General features: G+C 28.7%; 1 protein-coding gene across 1 annotated transcript; it reads left to right on the top strand.

Annotated features, from left to right (window-relative positions):
• Positions 1 to 10,662: 10,662 nt before the first annotated feature.
• Positions 10,663 to 19,062, top strand: LOC108766667 (uncharacterized). Its single transcript, XM_018516086.1, has 8 exons — positions 10,663 to 10,882; positions 11,054 to 11,161; positions 11,361 to 11,506; positions 12,359 to 12,521; positions 13,656 to 13,812; positions 17,051 to 17,203; positions 17,886 to 18,315; positions 18,682 to 19,062. The coding sequence occupies exons 1-8, from the start codon at positions 10,663 to 10,665 to the stop codon at positions 18,931 to 18,933; spliced, it is 1,629 nt and encodes a 542-aa protein (XP_018371588.1). The 3' UTR covers positions 18,934 to 19,062.
• The last annotated feature ends 1,351 nt before the right edge of the window (positions 19,063 to 20,413 follow it).

The following is a 20,413-nucleotide window of genomic DNA, read 5'->3' as shown; positions in this document are numbered from 1 at the left end:
TACAGGATTGCGCAAGTCAACATTGTTTGTAATGAATGAGAAAACCAATTCAACAATCTCCTAAAATAAACGAACTTAATGAACTATCGGCTAATTAGTAGGGCTTTAATCATTTCTTTAATTGCTCTTCTTTCAAAAATAAAACTTTCTGGTCACGATTAACTCAATTTTAATAGATAGCCGATTCAATCTGCCTGAAACCGATAATTTATCATTTATTAATTTTAAGTAATTCAATCAGATCACGTATACTCGCTATCGCATTTCCTAGTATTAAACATGATTTTAACATTATAGGCTTTAACTCGATCTTACTTGTTGTGTATTAAATATGATTTATTTTGTTTCTATCGATCGCGTGGACAATTTGTACATCGCACATCAAGATGTCACTCACAATTTTATCGTAAATAAATCCACTCAGACTAGTGTATCCGCGTTATCGAATTTCACGCAACGCAACGTTTCGATCGTAATTCTCGTCAGGTTGCCTTCACAGGTGGTTCGAAACATGTTCCTTGCTTATGCACAGACCCGTGACTTCCGTTTCAACGCGCATCGACAACTGACTAAAATTACGACGGCATTACAGCCATGTGATGCGTTTCCTGTCATCATCAGTCCGTCAAACTACACATGTTAGAAGAAACCCGAACCGTGCAAATAGTGCCGGTAAACTAAATGGAACACGGAACTCAACTGGCCACAAACTCTCGAATGCGCCTCCCTTTCGTCGAGAGCATGCGCGCTCTTTCCGTCATTATAGTATTTTTTTTATCACACGTGCGAACCTGTGATAATTAATAAATTAGTATCGTCTCTCTTTTTAAATATCATAAAATATATAATTGAGTAGAACTTAATATTTTAATTGTATTTCATAACATTCATATTAATGTTCTAACAATTTTCCCACATAAATTTTCAAATTAAAATAATTGCGTGCTATTTTATTATGAAGCTTATTTTGCACTTTATTATAATATGATTTTAAGATAAATGATTTTCAATGTAATTAGTAATCTACCGGAAATTTAAAAAATCGTAATAATTAATAATTTTGTTTAAATTAATTACCTAATAAATAATATTTATTAATTTTAATTTTAAATATAGATCATTAACAAATTTAACGAATCAATTCAACTTCATTCAATTTTTAGACAACAATAAGTCAAAATAATTGCTTTAAATGTTGACATTTTAAGTATAACATTTTATTATTAGTTTTATTATTATTGTTATTGTTTATTTATTATAAATTCGTTTAATTTCGGAATTTTCGTATTTTTATAAAAAGAAAGAGAACTCTTAAAAATTGGAAATTCTTTTTCAAGAGTGACAGAATTTTTACTCTTTTAAAATGAGACTCCACTCTAAAGAATTTAGAAAGAAAATCACTATTATTTCTGTTCCTTTTTTTCATGCCGATTTCTCATATTATACCTTTTACGATATAGGTTAATAACAGTTATACTAAAGTATGAAAGAAGCGGTAATAAACACGACTCCGTATTAGGAAACCAAGCGCATTCCATTAAATCTCTCGCTGTCAATCCTCTCTGTGCGCATTGTAGTCGATTTGGGACATTCTTATGCGCCTCGCTTTGAAGCAAAGCGCGATGAAGCGACGGCACACATTATTAAAGGCAATTTATTTTACGCCGAAATAAATTGTCGGCGCACACATCGCAACTATTATATTTTTTAATTTCTTTTCAGAAATGATGCAAGTTGCAATCTATAATACAAAAACACATAATTGTTATTAGATTTATATATATATATAAAGTATATAAATTTATTGTATATAATGCAAAGTATATATAATCGCAAAAAAACGTTTTAAAAAATTAATTTATATTTACAATTTTTCATTAATGAGGAATGGACTTTACTTAGTAAAATTGTTAAAGATTTAAAAGATTTAAAAAAGCGACATGAGATAAGAAATAAAAAAAAAATTAAAAATAATTTAATAGAAATACTAAATATATATAAAAAAAATAAGAAATAATAATAAAAAATAAGATATTTTTAATTTTGGAAATTCCGATATATTCTGATTATAATAATAGAATTAACTATTTTTCCAACAAAGATTTAAATATAGTTAAAAGTAAACTATACTTTCTCGTCCATATATTTTAAAACGTTTTGAATTAAGAGCGTCATGAAATTACAATCTCCTAAACCTTTCTGTCATCCCATTCACCCACTCCTTCTCATCCTCTCCTTTTCTCTGTCTCTCACCATCTCTCTCATTCTCTACAATTGTAAGACAACTTTTATATGTATATATATATATATATATCCTTGTTAGGAAACTTTCATCTAAAAATAATTTTCAGATGCAATGCGGATCTATAAACAGATTTTGAAAGTTTATTTAATACTTGTGAAATTATATGAATAATTCAACTAAAAAACTCATATTTTGTGTATTTTAGGACAAAAGCGGTATCTCTTCAAAATTATGTCATAAATATTATAATTGTAGCTTTAAAAAATGTACTTACCTAAAAACAATTTAAAAGTTACGCGATTAATTGACAAATATCTTAAAAATTTGTAAAACTATAGAAACTTACGTAAATTTGCAGAAATCTATTATATAATTATTTTATATTGTTTAGTTTTATAATTATGTATATCAGCATATTAATATATTTTATACTATATACATATCCTATCTCGTAATTTTATTACACTTATACGTAATAATAATTGATCATTTTATGCAAATAATATCTGCACAATTGGCTCGATTAGCTATGCACAATAAGTTTGTCTGAGGAATAAATTGACTAAATCAGGTGTCTTGTCAACTATTTGCATTTACGGTACGTACACCGATGCCACATTCAATGTGTTTATACAAATAGAAATCTAGTTTTTCCGAATAGACATGCGTGTGAATTAATGTCGCCAAAACTCACGTGGCATACAGATAACTAACGACATGATTTCATTGATGCATACGGATTTAAATCGACCGTTGGAAGAGCATTCTACATTGTTAATGCAGCAGTAACATGTAACGTTGCTGTTGCAATATTAATGCATAACGGATGTTTCCTCTCATTCCAGAATTTTTGTTACAGATATCAACTGATCTATTTTCTCGTGTCTTTAAAAATTTTAAATCGATATCTGTATCAAAAATTCTCGAATGATAGGAACATCTGTTACGCATCAATACTGCAACACCAATACTGTAGCATGTTACTGCTGCATCAGCCTCCTATTGGAAGTGAAATTTTCATTTTTCATCCTGGATCTTTGAATTTCAATGCAGATTTTTATATTGTTCCGAATTGTATTGTACAAAAATCTGAAACAATTCTTACATACTTATAAAAGTTTTAATAACAAACTTTTACTGTCATAAAAATTAGATTGTACTTTACTTATATTACAGATTTAAATTTTTCAACTAAAATTCGCAATTAAAATAACGACTGTGATTTTAAATCCAATATTGTCGGTAAAAGGTTAACAATGTACAATGTAGAAATACTAAGTAAAAATACAACAGTTTTTAACGTTTTCTGTCTTTAAATTTCTCATATTTCTGATCTGTATCGGTTATAATATTATTTTCTTTTGGGAAATATGAGAAACATTTATAGTTACATCCATTTGATTTTCTCAAAAAATTTATCAAAATATTATTATTATGAACTAACTTTATATGCAATATTATGCTTAATAATCACTTCAGTGCTAGACTAACTTTTATCAATATAGTTTTAATCACTACCCTTCACAAGACGGGTACTGAGAACGTTCTCAGGACGTCCTATTTCCGTCCTGCCAGGTTTTAAGGACGTTCTGAGGAAAAGGTTCCGAGGATGTCCTCTAAAGATTCTGAATATGTTCAGCACCCTGAACGTTACAACCACGATGAGAAATTTAATCAGCATCGTAGACATCGTGTATCATAAACTGTCACGTCAACACACATTAGCAGATTTTATTTATCAATACGTCAATATAGAAAGACATCGATGACGTTCATGCAGTTAAACTAGGTCATGTAATCGACGGCGCCAAATTCATACGAGAAATTTCCCGGGATTTCACCAGCAATTTACAAATTCCCATGAGTCTGCCGCGTATATGATACACGGTATCAGGTTTCATCATTTGATAAGCTACTACGTTTACAAATAGCTCTGTACGATTGTTTCAACCGTCGCAGATGTCTGAAAAATGGCTCTCGCGATAAAGCTTGGCACGATTCGACAATGTGTTCATAATAAATTAGACTCGTTAATCATGCATTTATTTTTGAATATTTATTCATTTATCCAATCGTTCATCCTGAATAAAAAAGCCGAAAAAATTTTGTTCTTGTCCTAGGTATTAATGTTAATAATTAATATCAATTCACTAATTTTTGTCATAAAACTGTACAAATGTATAAAATATATAAGAATAATCCTAGTTTTTTTTTCTAGTTTTCTTTGTTGATAAACAATACTTTTTTATTTTTGGTAGTATTTTTGAAATCACAAAAATTTGATAGAAAAAAAGCACCTTAAAAAAAGAGTAACTGCACTCTATTCCGCGAAAAAAACGTTAAATCTATACGCAAAGAATATTAACAGTATTACTACATCCTATTTTTTTAACTTTTTTTACTCCATTTCACAATTATATTCTTTTGTTAAAAAGATCCTTCCAGAAACTAATTATTACTGGTTAATTTAATATTGAAAGACAATAATTAATTACTTATTTTAAGTATTAAAAACACTGTTCAGTATTACGAATAAGTAATTAATTACGGTTTTTCAATAATAAATTGACCAGTATTAAACTGGTCAGTATTAATTTGTAAAGGAAATAAAACTATACTAAAACAAACACTATTGTTTTCAATATTAAGCTGTCAATTTCCAATTTTATTCGTTACTAAAAAAGTGGAAGTACAGACGTCTAATCTATACATGTATGCTTGTATATTGTTGACGTAAGTAGGATCAGTGAATATCTGTGCTTAATTAAGAACGTGATCATATGTGTACGTGACAACAATTCATTCAAGCTCATTAAATTTTGCGTCGCGATTATTTAACATATTAACTGCGACAAACAATGGAAGCACTTCTCAAATCGTCAATAAATAAAACGAAATTGCACTATAATTATGGCACAAGCACTGTCCCGATTTATTATTTGTTTTGTTAATTAATCGACATAAAATAATAATGTAGATTAAAAGTGAAAAGCTTTCATCGACAATCCATTAAAAAGTCTCATTCATTTCATTACATTTATCTATATAATATCTATATATAATCTATTATCTATATATAATAATATGTATATTATCTCTAAGTAAACGGATATAAAACATGTTATTCTTTCAACATTTTGCATCCGCGGATAACGACGCGCGATCGAAGAGACGATCAATGATTGCGCGTTTATTCGCGAAGAATGCAGTATTCTACTTATGCCGATCGCCTAGTCAATCAATCTTAGCATTGCCACTTGAGCGGTTGATGAATAATACGTAGGTGTATAACGGGGAGAGACTCAATTTCTCCATATTGGGTCACGCGCATGCAACACTCCGATCTCTCCAGCCAGCCGTGGCTGGCGCTTCCACGGCTGAAGATCCGTTGCATGTCGTTCTTGCTAAACGGCGCGAAAATTTTTTTATCCGCATGCTAGTCGAGTGTGCCGACGGCTAGAGAAGCAACAACAAAGTTCGCAAAGCGACCCGATTATGCCGAGCAAAGGAAAATGTCGACGCGACAGTTATAATGAATGACAGCGAACGTAATTCAACGGTTTATCCATTAACCTCGTTTAATATTGGAACGCGTAATCATAAAACATATTACATGAGAAGTTCAGGGCAAAAATAAATCTGTAAGATCTGCTTTAAATCTAAAATTTATAAATACAATAGTTAAAATCGCACGCAAATTATACCTATGAACTGGCTTCATTCCTACACTCACTCAATAAAAACATTAAAAACTCAATAAAAACGTATAATTAATGTTCTATTGCATCTTGGATGGATTCATAATAAATCGACAGTGAGAGCATTCACTTGCAATATATATTAAGTTATTTTTTTTTGTTGGACGTTTACGCAACGAAATCTAGGCCAGTCTTCACGTTTCCGGTCGATTACGGATAAACTTTCGCGGGCATTTGTCAACGTTAACGTTGCGGAGACACCGCAATGTCGCAGCCGAAATCAGAAGACTCTCAAAAGAGTTACGACACGAAGATACTGACACTGATTTTTACGCGTGTGATCATTCAACGATGCGTGTGAGAAGAGCGTTAGTTAAACGGGAATACACAGACCGGAATGGATGACTTCGCGTGTCTGTCTGCCCGTCATAACTCTTGTCCTAGAATCTCAGGGTGATCTAAAACTAGTAACCATATCTTTTATTACTTTCCATTAAATATTTTGGAATCAACTTTATTCGTTTTATTTTTAAACCCACAGGATTTCATATCTTTCTCTTAACTTCTTTTTTCAGATCAAAATTTCGTTCTTAGTAGCACTAATATGTGTCCATTTTTCGCTAATATTCGTGATTGTAATGCACTTGTCCCGAATCTATCCTTTTTACGAGCCAACGTCATATTTCAAATGTGTCATGGAAACATGATGGCATAAAGAAGTGATAAAGTAAATATTGAACGGATCGGAGCCAAAACTAGTAACTATAATTTATCGACATTTGTGATTTCTCGCGATCAAATCAAATTACTTGCGATGATAAACAAAAGAAAAAAAGAGAGAAAATGAAAGAAAAGAAACTAAAAAATTATTATATTAATCTAATATGTAAAATGTATTCTATATACATATACAATTTTTTACTTATTTGTATCTTCTTACAAAACTTTAACCCACATTAACTCTGTTCCAAATATCGTCAATTTTAGAAGTGATCCACTTTAGCTCCATTAGCGATATCGCAAAATTGCAATAAATTTAGAATACGTCAGCGACGAGTTCGAAATACTTGTAAGACGAAGTGAGCTAATTGATATCGTTATAGATAAATATATAACAACACTTGGACTTTTTAATGACAAGAAATTTCTAATGATTACGAAATCATAAAATGAATATTGTAACAGTTATCAACAAATTATTAGAAAAGACAATTATTAATCTTATCATTAAAAACCATTATATTGTCCTAATTTGCATTGCCTAAGAGTCTAAATTGTATCATTTAACTCTGCTGCAGTGATTCTGATGTAATATTGACATCGTTAAAATAAACCCTCCTAAACCCAAATGTAATATGAGAGTAAAGTGGAGTTTGTAGGAAACATGAGAGGGATAAGTAAGTTTTCCGTCGTTCTCTCTCCCGTCCCTTTTTCTCCCTAGAACATATACCTTACGAAGTTCAGCGTGAAACCGTTCGCGTCGAGGATTCGTCAGAGGATTTATCGAACATCCGATGGACGTGTGGATAGAGATGGATAAAGATTGCAGGCCGTGCCTGCATCGACCTACAACTGGACAGTATGAGGATGTTTGAGATACGAGGAAGTCTCGCGTCTCTAGCTTTTAAAAGTCCGCTACTGTTATTGTTGGTCCAGTGCCAACGTAAGTAATGGCTAGTACGGACGTAAATATATCCTTGCACACTTTTTCTTATTTGCCTTTGAAGTGTAGAGATCGGTTTGTGAACCGTCTGCATGCCTGATTAAAAGAATTATGATTCGATAGTGTAGTATGTCTATTCACATGGGTGGGTCGCACAAATACAATTTGTCTGTGCAATCATTTACATCAAAGAGTTGTCTAAATCACTTTCTCGTAAGCAAAACAAAACATTGATTAAACACGATATTTCTTAATTGCCGTTCACTCGCATTGATGAATAAGATATAATTTAGCCAAATTATATCTCATTCATCAATGCGAGTTCTTGTATGAAGAAATTAGATACATATAGAGAAAATGATATACACGCATAATATAATAATATTATATAGCATATTGCTCTTTAATAAAAAAATAAGATATTAAAGTTCGGAGATGAGATTTATTTAATCAAAATATAAAACACTAATAATAATATAAAAGCACTAATATAAACTTCTTATTTAAAATCATTAAAAAAAATTAAGTGTTTACGACATCTTCAGTCATATTCCGATATCCATAATAATCTCAAATTATCATTATATATTCAATCATTGATTATAAGATAATGTTATCTTTTTGGGGCACTTTCATAGTTAAAATTATTTAAGTCCTTAGAGATTACTTGTGTTGTGGAATTACCTGACAAGTTGCTAAATAACATGCATTCATTGTAATAAAATGATTAATATAATATTACAATGTGTAGTGTTACATTAAATATAATTTATTATAATTTTTTAAACGATATAAAAATAAACTTATCTTTTAGAGGTCATAAGGCTTATTTTATTTTTATTTTTTTTATAGATTATCTTACTATTTTTCCTCTCAAATATTAGAATTATTACAAAAATATGTGCATACAAATGTGTAAATGTATGGATGTGTAAAAGTACGTGAGTATCAATATGGAAGTTATAAACTTGAGCTTTCCAAGTTCGCTGAACCCAAATATGCAGATCAATCATCCCTGCAGGAAAATAATTTATCGTTATTGTTATTAGATAGTGGTGCCATCTCGTGCTGCTTAGGATTAATATTTACACATAGTCGTACAATGTAGTCTACTTGATTTCTACCGCCATCTGTGTTATCAATATTATCATGCGGAAAAACCCAAGATAATGTTTATCATTTTTTAAAACAAATCAAGGTAACAAACTGATACTATTTGTCATCATTTTGAAAAAAAAAATACTGCTCCCATAATCTTTCAAATTTCATATATTAATAAATTTAAATAATCTTACAATCTCTAAATAAAATCTCTTTGACAATAACATTGCTGCTAATTAATAACTAATAAATAATAATTAATAGTTAGTAACTAATAGTTTTAATGTATGTTATAGTTATTAGAATTTCATTAAAATTGTATTAGTTGCAGAAAAAAACAAGAACTTGACATACTATATTATATCTAATAAAAATATAAGTAATAGATTGTGAAATAGATGTTGATATCAATAAGTATAATATTAAACTAACCCGATGTTTTTAATATATATAACGATTAACACAATCATATAGCGATTACACAAAAAAGGAAATACAAAGAGAAGATGAGTAATGTAATGATTAAATATATCTTTGCAATCAATTTATTATATTAACAAGTTTATGTAAATTAAAAGAGATTCTCAAATTAAACTAATAAAAAAATATTGTTATATATTTTCAAGTAATTAACACAATTAATAAAATAAATTTTTATGAGAAAAACAAATAAAAAGCTAAACAATAAATTTTTTTAATTAATTTTTATTTGTTTATTTATTTTTTCTTTTACTGAAAGATTCATCGTAATTTATCTAACAATTTATAAATTTATTAACAAGTATCCATTCCTCAAAAATAAATTAGATTTTTATAATCTGACCTGGTTTTTTCTTATCTATTAACATTCAAAAATTTATTTATTTATTACTACAACTTTATTTATCAAGCAGTATAATTACTGATATAAAAAATAAAAATAGAAAGAAATGTAAAGGAAAAATCGCTAAAAAGATAAACGTTTTTGTCTGGTATTCTAAAGAAAAGCAAATAAGTTAATTAAAAGAAAGGAATTTTTTAGAAACACAACATTTTGTTAGCGCAAAGTTTATCGACAATTTCATAAATGTAATAATTTAATAAAAAAAATTTGTCATAATTGTTTAATTTATAATACTAAACATATAAAAAAGTGCACAAGAAGAAGAAGCACAAAAAAATGTTCATTCATATTAAAATACGGAAAAAATAAAGACAACAAAGTATAATTTTGAAAAACAATAGGTAATTTATCAAATTTCCTTTTTTAACTAATTTTATTATTTCTTATAAAGTTGCTACTAAGAATTTATAAGATTTATAATGTTTTGTGGTTTCCCGGGGCGACTTAAAATGTTACATATTGAGAGCTTCTACTATACAAGGACACGTTCAAAACCTTACAATTTCACATAATGCATATCGCATCAGTTACCTTGTAAAGCTTCCGGATTTCAATATCAAGATCTGCAATTGAAGCGAATAGTTCAGTAAGATTTGTCACAAGAGACGTTACATCGTGATAAGTTTCAAACAGAATTACATATTGTGGATTAGTTTATTTCTCACACATGAACTTCAACCTTTTTTCCTTCGCATTTCCACACACATGTGTAAAATAATCGTATTTATAATTACAAACCTACGAGGAAGTAATCATATCACGGATATTCATTTAAAAGTAAAAGAATGATTACGCTCTAAACCGCGATTGTTTATTAACTTTTTTTATTATAGTGGCTGTGATTAACTTGATGAAAAAAATTGGTAATCACTTTTACAGCGCCGGCGCCGGTGAGTCGTGTGATAGAAAATTGTATTTATTCATTTAATATTATCATTATTGGTATATCGATCTATATATTTTACTGTAATAAAAAAAATGTACAGGGTAGAGAACGCGCGTTCACGTCTTACAATTTGGAATATCTCAGAACAATTGATTCTATCTGTATTGATCTGTTTACTTGAGACACATGGGAGTTTCACGAACTTGGTACATAATCCTCGTGGTGATCGCCGCGTGCACCTGCGGTGCACGTACAGAATGTGGCGAAACAGCTCAAATTTCATTTCTAACAAGCGTGCACGATGATCCATCGTGTACAATGCTATCACCGAAGGGCGTTACGCTTTATGAGGCCGCCAAGCTTCTCGCAGAGATTCACAACAACAAAACCGACGGATTCGAAATCGGTAAATCAAGTACATGAATTAAAATAATTCATATCAATTAAACACATTGTAATATTGAATATCAAATCATTTCCCGAATATACGCAATTAAACGGACAATAATTTCAATATAAAGTAAAATGCAGCATAGTTAAAAAAAAAATTCAACTATGAAACAAAATATTTGTATAGAAATTATCATTGTGGATACATGCGGAAGTATAACAGGTGCTCTGAAAGCGATGATGAAGGCTTTAGTATGGGCAGATGTCAACTGTTTGCATCCACCTTATTATCTAGGTAGGAACAATGACTGTCTCACGCGCTTTATGCGAATATTCGATTACTAATTTTCGAAGACCATTACATCGGTTGATAAAAGTTCTTTTATAAACTAGAGTACATAGCCAATAAAAATATTATATCTTTACAAATATAAAGTTTATATTTCCTAGGTACTTACGTAATCGTTCGATTTATGTATCTCGTAATTATATAGGAATTATCGGACCAGATACCACGACCAACATCGAGGCCATATATAAAGTGACGTCGATATTGAAAGTGCCGCATATTATCAAGAAACCGTCAATTTCTCCCTATTTGCACCCTTTAACAGAGGAATCGAACTCCTATTTAGTGGAGGTATTTGTTATTAATTAATTACTAAATAAACTCAATATTCTCGAGTTTATTAAGAGCCTTGAAGTTTTATTCTATAAACAATTTAAACTGAAGATGGGGATAGTTCAATTAAGGTATAATAATTAACTGTAATGCTGAGCTCATTGTAATATTTGCATAATGCATGCAGTTTATTATCCTTACGCAATCATTTGTATTAGAACAATACTGAAATGCGTCTGACAGTACATACAAATGTACTAATTATTGTGCTATTGAGTTTACAATACACATACTGCTCCTTCATCCAATTTTATTTTATTATATGTTTCAAATTTTAATAGCAAAAATTGATTTTATATCAAAAATTCAAGTTCATTCAAAGTTTTTATATCACATTCTTTATCACATTCTCTATCATAAGTTGTATTATTACATATAAAAAATTATATAGCGTATATATAGAATCGTGATATATACAATAGTTAAATTGTGTTAGCTCGATTGCATATTAAATAGGATATGTAAATTACAGAAAAACAATGACTCGGCATTTAAAATATTTAGTGCTTTCATTACCAATGCAGAATGCAAGCATATGTTCCTATTTTAGATGCATACGCAAGTGACTCGATCACTACATATTTATTTTATATTGTTTGAACTTTATATTGTTTGAATTTTATATTGTTTACACTTTTACATCCGTTGTTTTCTTTGTTAATAACATTTTTATATAAATGTTACTACATTATGCTTACCATAATGGTAAATAGAGATAAATTTGAAATTTATCTAATTTTTTCCCCTCACACGCTACTTTATATTAATCAACGATTTGATTGAGATATGTTATATTATTATCTTTTTTAGGGAATCTTGAAAATGATAGAAATTTTTAAGTGGAAATCCTTCACATTAGTAACTAAAGTTGATGATGAAAACGACGATGACGTACAAAGTATTACAAAGAAACTGACAGTAAATGCCATAGCGAACAATTTGTGTGTTATAATCCATGATAACGATAAAGAAGGTATGAAACTATGTTTTTATTTTCTTTACATAAAATATCTCTCTTCTAGCACAATATTTTTTAATAATGTGAAGTATATATCACAAAAAAGTTTTTATAATAAAATGTCAAATTTATAATAAATTTTAGATTTTTAAAAATGTCGCGTGATTAAAGTATTAATGATATGTATAATGGTATAGAATATTAATAATGCAATTTTTTTATGAATATCTTTGATAATTTCGTACATAATAATTATTACTAAACTTTAACAAGTATTCAAAGATAATATATGATAAATTACAATAGATCTCTTTTAAATATAATACTATGTCAACGCCTGAACCGTAGAAGGTGTATATCGAGAAAAAACATGAAGAAAGGTTTATGTCAAGAAATGAATGAAAAGCGGTCTATTTCGCATAAGAGGTAAGGCGTGAAGATTGGCCTATATCGGAACGCATACGAAATACGGTTTATATTGTGAAAATGAGAAGAACGGTTCAAGCTAGTTCAAGTTGCATGAAATTAAAGAAGATGTTATATAGCGCAATATATTTTCTCATAAATTTTATAGTGGCATGACTGAGAACAGGAATTGTCTTGATTTTCAATCCTGTTTCTCGCACTCATTTACTCATATATTAATTTTCTGTAACTAAATTTGTGTAATTTATGAGTAGTGAGTATTGCGCTATGTAGACCCTTTTAATTTTATGCGACTTGAACCGTTCTTCTTGTTTTCTCGATATAAACTGTACTTTGTATGCGTTCCGACACAAGCCGGTCTTCACGTTTCACGCGAAATAGACCGCTTTTTATTCATTTCTTGACAGAAACCTTTCTTCATATTTTTTCGATGTGGCACTTTCTACGGCTCAGACGTCGATGTAGTCTACATAGATTTTTTTTAATCATATACTAATGTAAAAAAATTTCTAGTGTTAAATATATTTTAGCAAGCAAAACTTTAAATCAAAATATTATTGTAGTAAAATCCATTTAAAATTATTTGAAAAATAAATTTTTGTTTATATTCCAATTTATCTTTGATTTAATACGTTTCTTTTAATTTCTTTTAGCTAAAAAATTAAAAATAATTTAAATATGATTTTTAAATTAATATATGTTTTGTTAATTTTGTTGGTGTAGATTATACGTCACATATTGTACATATTGGAAAACCCGAAGATAATTTTTTTAATGAACTTAAAAATGCAACCATACTAATAATCAGCGAGGGAAATTTAAAAGATTACTTGAATCATATAGATTCAACTAACACTATATTGCTTTTAGAAGATTCTAGGTAAGGACAAATTGTTTTTATAAAATTTATTTGCAAATTTCGTGTGCTTCACATACTTAATTTAAAAAAAAAAAGAATATATCTTTATCGATAGAAACTTTTCGTTATAATAATTTTCTCGTTAAAATAATTTTTAATCAAATTTTATCAAATTTATTAGTTTATTTTATATGTTTTAACATTTTAAACAGTTATTGTACAATTAAAAAGATCATCAAATGCGTTAATAAACATAAATTTTTTCATGAGTAAAAGAAGAATAATGTTTTCAACTTACTTAAACCCTAAATTAAATTGTACAGTATTAAATTGTATAATATCATATAATTTCATATTTATTTATATCTTTAACATATCTTTGATAACCTTATTATAAACTGCTCAAAATGTGTATATAAATTATATACAGGCGATATATTTCTCAGTTATCGTATTTTTTAATTATTATTAATTACAAATCATTTGATAAAATTACGTGTACTATGCTAATTAGTGTTGCATTAGAGCGAGGTGAAACGAGAAAATATCAATATCGAGATTTATTCTAGATAAAAATAAATGACTAATAAAGTTTTCTCGTTTTGATGGCCGATATTCTTGTTTCTCAAGATTCTAGAATTTTATTTCGAGACGTTCGAGATTATGGACTTCTCGTTTTATTTATTTGAAATGTTCGATTATACAATGAGACAGCACATTCGTTGTAACTGGTATTCGTTGTAACTGGCATGGATTTCTCGAGACGAGACGAGAAAAAACAAATGACGTATAATAATCGGAAATATTATTTTAAATGAGGCAAAAAGTTCTCAGACGATATTCCAAGATTTTCGTATCAAAATGCGTCATTAATGCTAATGAATTACTGATCATACGCATACACATAAAAATAAAATAATCGAATATAAAAGGTTATCTGTTGTAGATTACAACGGATTTTAATGTAACTAAAGTGGCTCATTACATTTAATTAATGAAATTGAACTTTTGCGTTATTGACATTGTTGCGTTGGCATTGTAATGTTTCACTGTTATTAGAAATGTTGGGAAATTTTCTCATAGAAAATGCATATATATTCCTCATTATTATTACTGGTTTTACTTTAATCATTAGTAATATCTAACTACATTTACGTGATAAAATAATTTTACATCAATCGTGTGTCGTGCCAATTACGCGACTAAACTGCCATGTATAAAAAATACACGCCTGAAATCACGATTTCTACTTCCGTCGAATGTATCAGATTCGATCGAGGTTAAGGATCCTTGATAAATCACGGTGAATTGCTAGTACCCTTGCTTTTTTCCCAGCACTTTAACGTTTCACTCTCCCGAACAGCAGCCGCGCCGAGGCCATCCTTAAATCAATGTAGAAAAATCTCGTTGCTCTCTGTAAATCGTATATGTTTTATTTTACAGAGAATATTGTAAATATATATATGAAAGTACAGATCTGGCAAATTTTTTAACTTAAGCTTATTTTCATTCAAATATAAAATTCATTCGTATTAGTTAGAGGAAAGTCGCCGATACTGACATAGGTCTCCTAAAGTGACACTCCCTTATTTCTCAGAAACTAACTATTGCACTTTATTAATACTAATAAAATCATGATCTGTTTAACTAATTAAAAAAGTACAAACTCATAATTCGTATATTTGTGGCTTATTTCTATACCATATCAGCTAAAAACCAATTCTATGAATCCGAGAAGAAAATTCTTACGATGTTCTTTTGTAAATTGCATAATTAAAATAATAGTAACTGTATTATTGATAATATTATATCATTTTAAATGTTTATAGTTTCATAAATTAGTTTTCTTTTACTAGTTTTCTTCTATTAGTTTTCATCTACTTGCAACAATGTTTTTACTGTTAAAAGTACCTTTGAAATTTTTCATAAAAATATAAGAATGTCGGTTAAAATATTTTTCTATTCAACAGGCATTTATATTGTTTTGAAGCAATAGCATGAGCTTTTGTTTCTTTATTGTAAATTTTTCAATATTTTCCTTTATCATTTATTTCTGAATGTGAAACGTGAAAAAATTAAAATTATGAAGGAAGCTCGTATTTTTGAAGTTCCTAAATTGGAAAAAGAAAAAAATATTTACGAATTTATTCGTAGATCACATATGTATTCGTACAGTGTACACTTGTGTATTACACATAAAAAAAGCATGCAAAAAACATTTGCATCGGTATATGATATGATAGCTCAGTTTTTCTATATTGTTTTTGTTTTCTTTGTAATAAATTAATGCATTTATATATATATATATACTATTGCATTCACGATTTATTTTTTTATATAACATGACATTTAATGTTACTTGAACATTAAGAAATAGAAAAAATAAAACAAGTTATCTTGGCTGTGTTACAAAATTGATTGCCAGCTCTGCAAGTACGTCGTCATAAAAACGTATGCTATCAACAGCGTTCCAATTTTAGTAAGCATGCAATTGATGCGAATACGCATTTCAAATTGAAATGATACTCGCCATCTTGGATGCTATAGCTGCCTCATCTCTTCAGCCGCAGCAGAAAATGACGACAAAATTAGTGACATCTTTACTCTCTCGCAGCACTACCACAGCGTGCTACGATGATTTTTGGAACAGTGTTAACAGTACTGCCAGCGCTGGCAAACAATTTTGGAACACAGCCCTTGTAGATCTATTCTATAACATAATAGTACCAATTATTATAACAAGCGGCTTGGACTCAATGTTTAAACATTGCCTTAAATTAAAACCAGTTATAAAAATATAACGATATATGAAATCGATTATATAATTCATGTTTGGTACGATACGACTAGAAACGAGTATATATGTAATGTGTGTATGTACTATAGATGATTTCTTACTTCCCTTTTAAGTCTACTTTAGACAATCTATTTTACATTGAATTTTTCTCCGTTCTTTTCTTTTCCGAAGAAAAATTCGACCTGAATTATATATCTAACATTAACATGTATATATTTAAAGCCGCTTCAAGTGAACAATTTAGATATACAATTCAGGTCGAATTTTTCTTCGAAAAAGAAAAGAACGGAGAAAAATTCAATGTAAAATAGATTGTCTAAAGTAGACTTAAGAGGGAAGTAAGAAATCATCTATAGTAGTTTGGAAAAATTAAATTTATCTCAACAATATTTCTGTCTTACAAAGTAACATTTTTAATCTTTAAATATAACAGGAATATTCCATTAAGTTCTTTTTTTATAGGAATGTAATGAACGGTCTTGAGTGGAGAGTTGAGAATTCGCAATGGTGGGCACCCGATAATGGTTTGGGAAGATATGATGCCAAGGAATTGAAACGAGTCAGATGGTTAGAAAATGCTATAAAAATTTACGTGAAAGCTTTAAATGCATTATGGTGAGCATTGAAAAATTTCTATTATTTAGTGGTGATTATATCATAAACAATAACATTTAATTTAATAGCTTTTGTAAGTCAAGAATAATTAAGAAAGCTATCAATTTGATAGATTTATAGCTGACTATATGCATGCTTAAATAATCACAGTTAACTCTGCGGAGTTAGACAAAGATTTATGAAACGTTGTACACGATAATGGAATATCATGCACATACATATATATAATATTGATAATCTATTGTGTATATATGTATGTATATAATGTTGAAGATTCATTGTGTGCCTAAGGGAAGGTTTTATTGGTGTCAATTAAATTTATAAATAGAAAAAAGTTGATTTAATCTATAAAATCAATTAGTCAACTAACGAGTAGTTAATGATTAATTAATAATTACAAATATTATTAAATGGCGAGTCAACGATAGTTACCATTAATTGACTATTCATTAGTTGATCAATTGATTTTGTTGTGTAAATTTTAAACTAACTTTTTTCCTTTTATATTTAAAAAGAAAAAACCCGAATTAAAAAAATTATATTTAAACATTAATAAAATTAATCGACATCAGTAAGACTTTTTCTTAGGCACTCAATAGATCTTTAACATTATGTCATAAATGCAATTTAATACTGTTACAATTTTTTTCATAAGATTGAATCCATCGATTACATTTTACAGCAAAAACAAAAAATGCAACAATCAAATAAATGCTTTAGAATGGAATCACATGGTGTCAAATATGTTAATGACACATAACAAGGAATCAGAAGCAGCACCAAAGTTTCTTAATCTGTTTATGAAAAAGAAAACAAGTAATTTAGAACGTTTGGGTGATATAGTTGTTCACCGGAATAAAACAAAAGTTTATTGGGATAAGAATAAAATGAATGAAAAAGAAGTGAACGTTACGGAGAAAACTGAGAAAAATTACGGAGCGCCAAGAAGCAACAACAATATGTCGTATATATTTAAAGAACTTTTAAAAGAAGAAAATGAACCGCAATCAAGATGTGCTACAGCTGTCAAAGAGATTAAAATAAAGGAAAAGAATAATAAGGCGACACAAGTTTTAGTTTCGGGAATGAGCGATAACGAGTGGTGGACAATGGTAGCATTTTTTAGCATTATTTTATGTAAATAATCTCTGAGATTCCTTAATTTAAAAAAGCCGTTTTTAAAACTTCATATATATCAAAATTATAAATTACGCAATAAATTAAAATTATTGTTTTTGTAATAGATTATGTATTAAAAAAAAATTCCGAAATTGTCAAAAAATTTCCTCTTTTGTAGATAATAATTTCTCAAAAATTATACTTTTCAAAATATCTTAGAAATTAATATTCATCTTCGCACATTATATAAAAAGAATTATTCCTATTAAAAAATAAGACTTTTTTTTAGAACTTCAAGCTTTCTTTTATGAAAAGTTAAAAGTTCAGAAACATAAATATAACTAATTTCCACGTTATAGGTATGTACGGTAAGCGGCGTAGGAATCGCGATGTTTCTGGTGGGAATTCTCGCTGTTTATGTTATCTATACGAACGTGCAGAGGCCAAAGTGTGCCAAGAATAAAAATCACTTGGATAGAGAAACCAGCTTAAGGAGAATGAGCAATGATAGAGAATTACCGACAACCATAACCATCCGTAACCAACGAGTGGTGCATAGTCCACATAGAAGAGGCAGCGACAGGAGCACTATATCTGAAAAAAGCGTTTAACGCGAATGCGAGTCGCATTAATAATAAATAAAGCGAGCATTTCCAGCGGAACAGAAAAAAAATTTACTTTAAAAGCGTACACAAAATTCATTATCTTATTTTATTGTGAGCATGTTTTCTAGTGACATTCATGACCTGTATTGCTAATCTAATTGAATCATAATAAAATATTCTTTATAATATATATAAATTTTAGATAGATATTTTCTTTTGTTGTAATTTATTTATGTGTATGCAATACGAGTTCCTCGTAATTGTTCTATGTAACAATAAATATTATTCTGCAGTATTTTCGGAAGCGTATCTACATTCTATTTCGATAATGTATCAACGAACTATAAACAAACTAAACGAACCATCCATCAATGCATGCTAGCATTACTTTTTATAAGGCTTTATTTTTTTTAATTTATAGATCTTTAAAAATCATGAAAAACGGCATTTTCAGTATGTTTATTGAAGGATGATTGATTTAACGATTTGAGCAAAGCCCTTCCGAGTAACATATCAGTTAGTATTCGATAGAAAGAAGAACGATCTTCAAGGTAGATAGCAAACTTAGCGTACTTGCTTCTACGTTCGGTTCTGTGAGATCAATTCGCAAAGCAATGTTAAACGATCTATCAAACATCAGCCAGTTCCATTACAGAAAGAAACAAATTCTTTCAAACTTCTCGATATCAATGACTTCGACTGCGAATCAACGATAGTTACCACTGTTATGATATCTTTGTATAGAATTATTATGGAATTACAAATATTTCTTTTTACAATCATTTATGTGATTAATGTTTATTACCATTTTTTAAATGCAACAGAATTTCGAGAAATTTATTAAAATATTAAATTGAAATTTAACAAGTTGTTATATTTTTATAATATTTAAATAATTTAATTGTTAATATTCCACTAATATCGGGATATTCCTTCGATTTATCTCGAATTATTTAAATACTCGCACATTTTTAGTGTTAAATTCAAGTATTTACGATAAGATACTCAAAATAAAAAAATATAAGTAAGTTCTTCTCAGAAATTTATTCAAATTGATAAAAATTAAAATCTGTTAAATAACATCTTACAATACGAGCATGTATTTTATTAAAAAATAATATAAATTATTACACACACACACACAAACACACATAATTAATACTAATGTTCCTAGATTGGCGAGATGTCCAGTACCTAGAAATGATTTCTTAAAAGGAACCAAAAGTTAAACAATTTACATATTCGCTACTACACTTTCTTCAACATTAATCAACATAAACGCATTTTATTATCATTAACATAGTACTAATACAACTACTAATACCAATGGAAGAACATAATAAAATAAAAAAAGAAGAAAATGTTTCTAAAATATATTATTTAATTAATATCATTATTCGACTTTAAAATATTCATAGTGGTTGTTGCTAACCATTGTTTCCGAGAACATGTCAGGAAAACCTGAATGTGTTATAATTTCTATAAC

Source organism: Trachymyrmex cornetzi, unplaced genomic scaffold, assembly GCF_001594075.2.
Source record: "Trachymyrmex cornetzi isolate Tcor2-1 unplaced genomic scaffold, Tcor1.1 scaffold61, whole genome shotgun sequence".
NCBI lineage: Eukaryota > Metazoa > Arthropoda > Insecta > Hymenoptera > Formicidae > Trachymyrmex > Trachymyrmex cornetzi.
The sequence above is the reverse complement of the archived record's forward strand: the minus strand, read 5'-3'. Positions and strand labels throughout refer to the sequence as shown.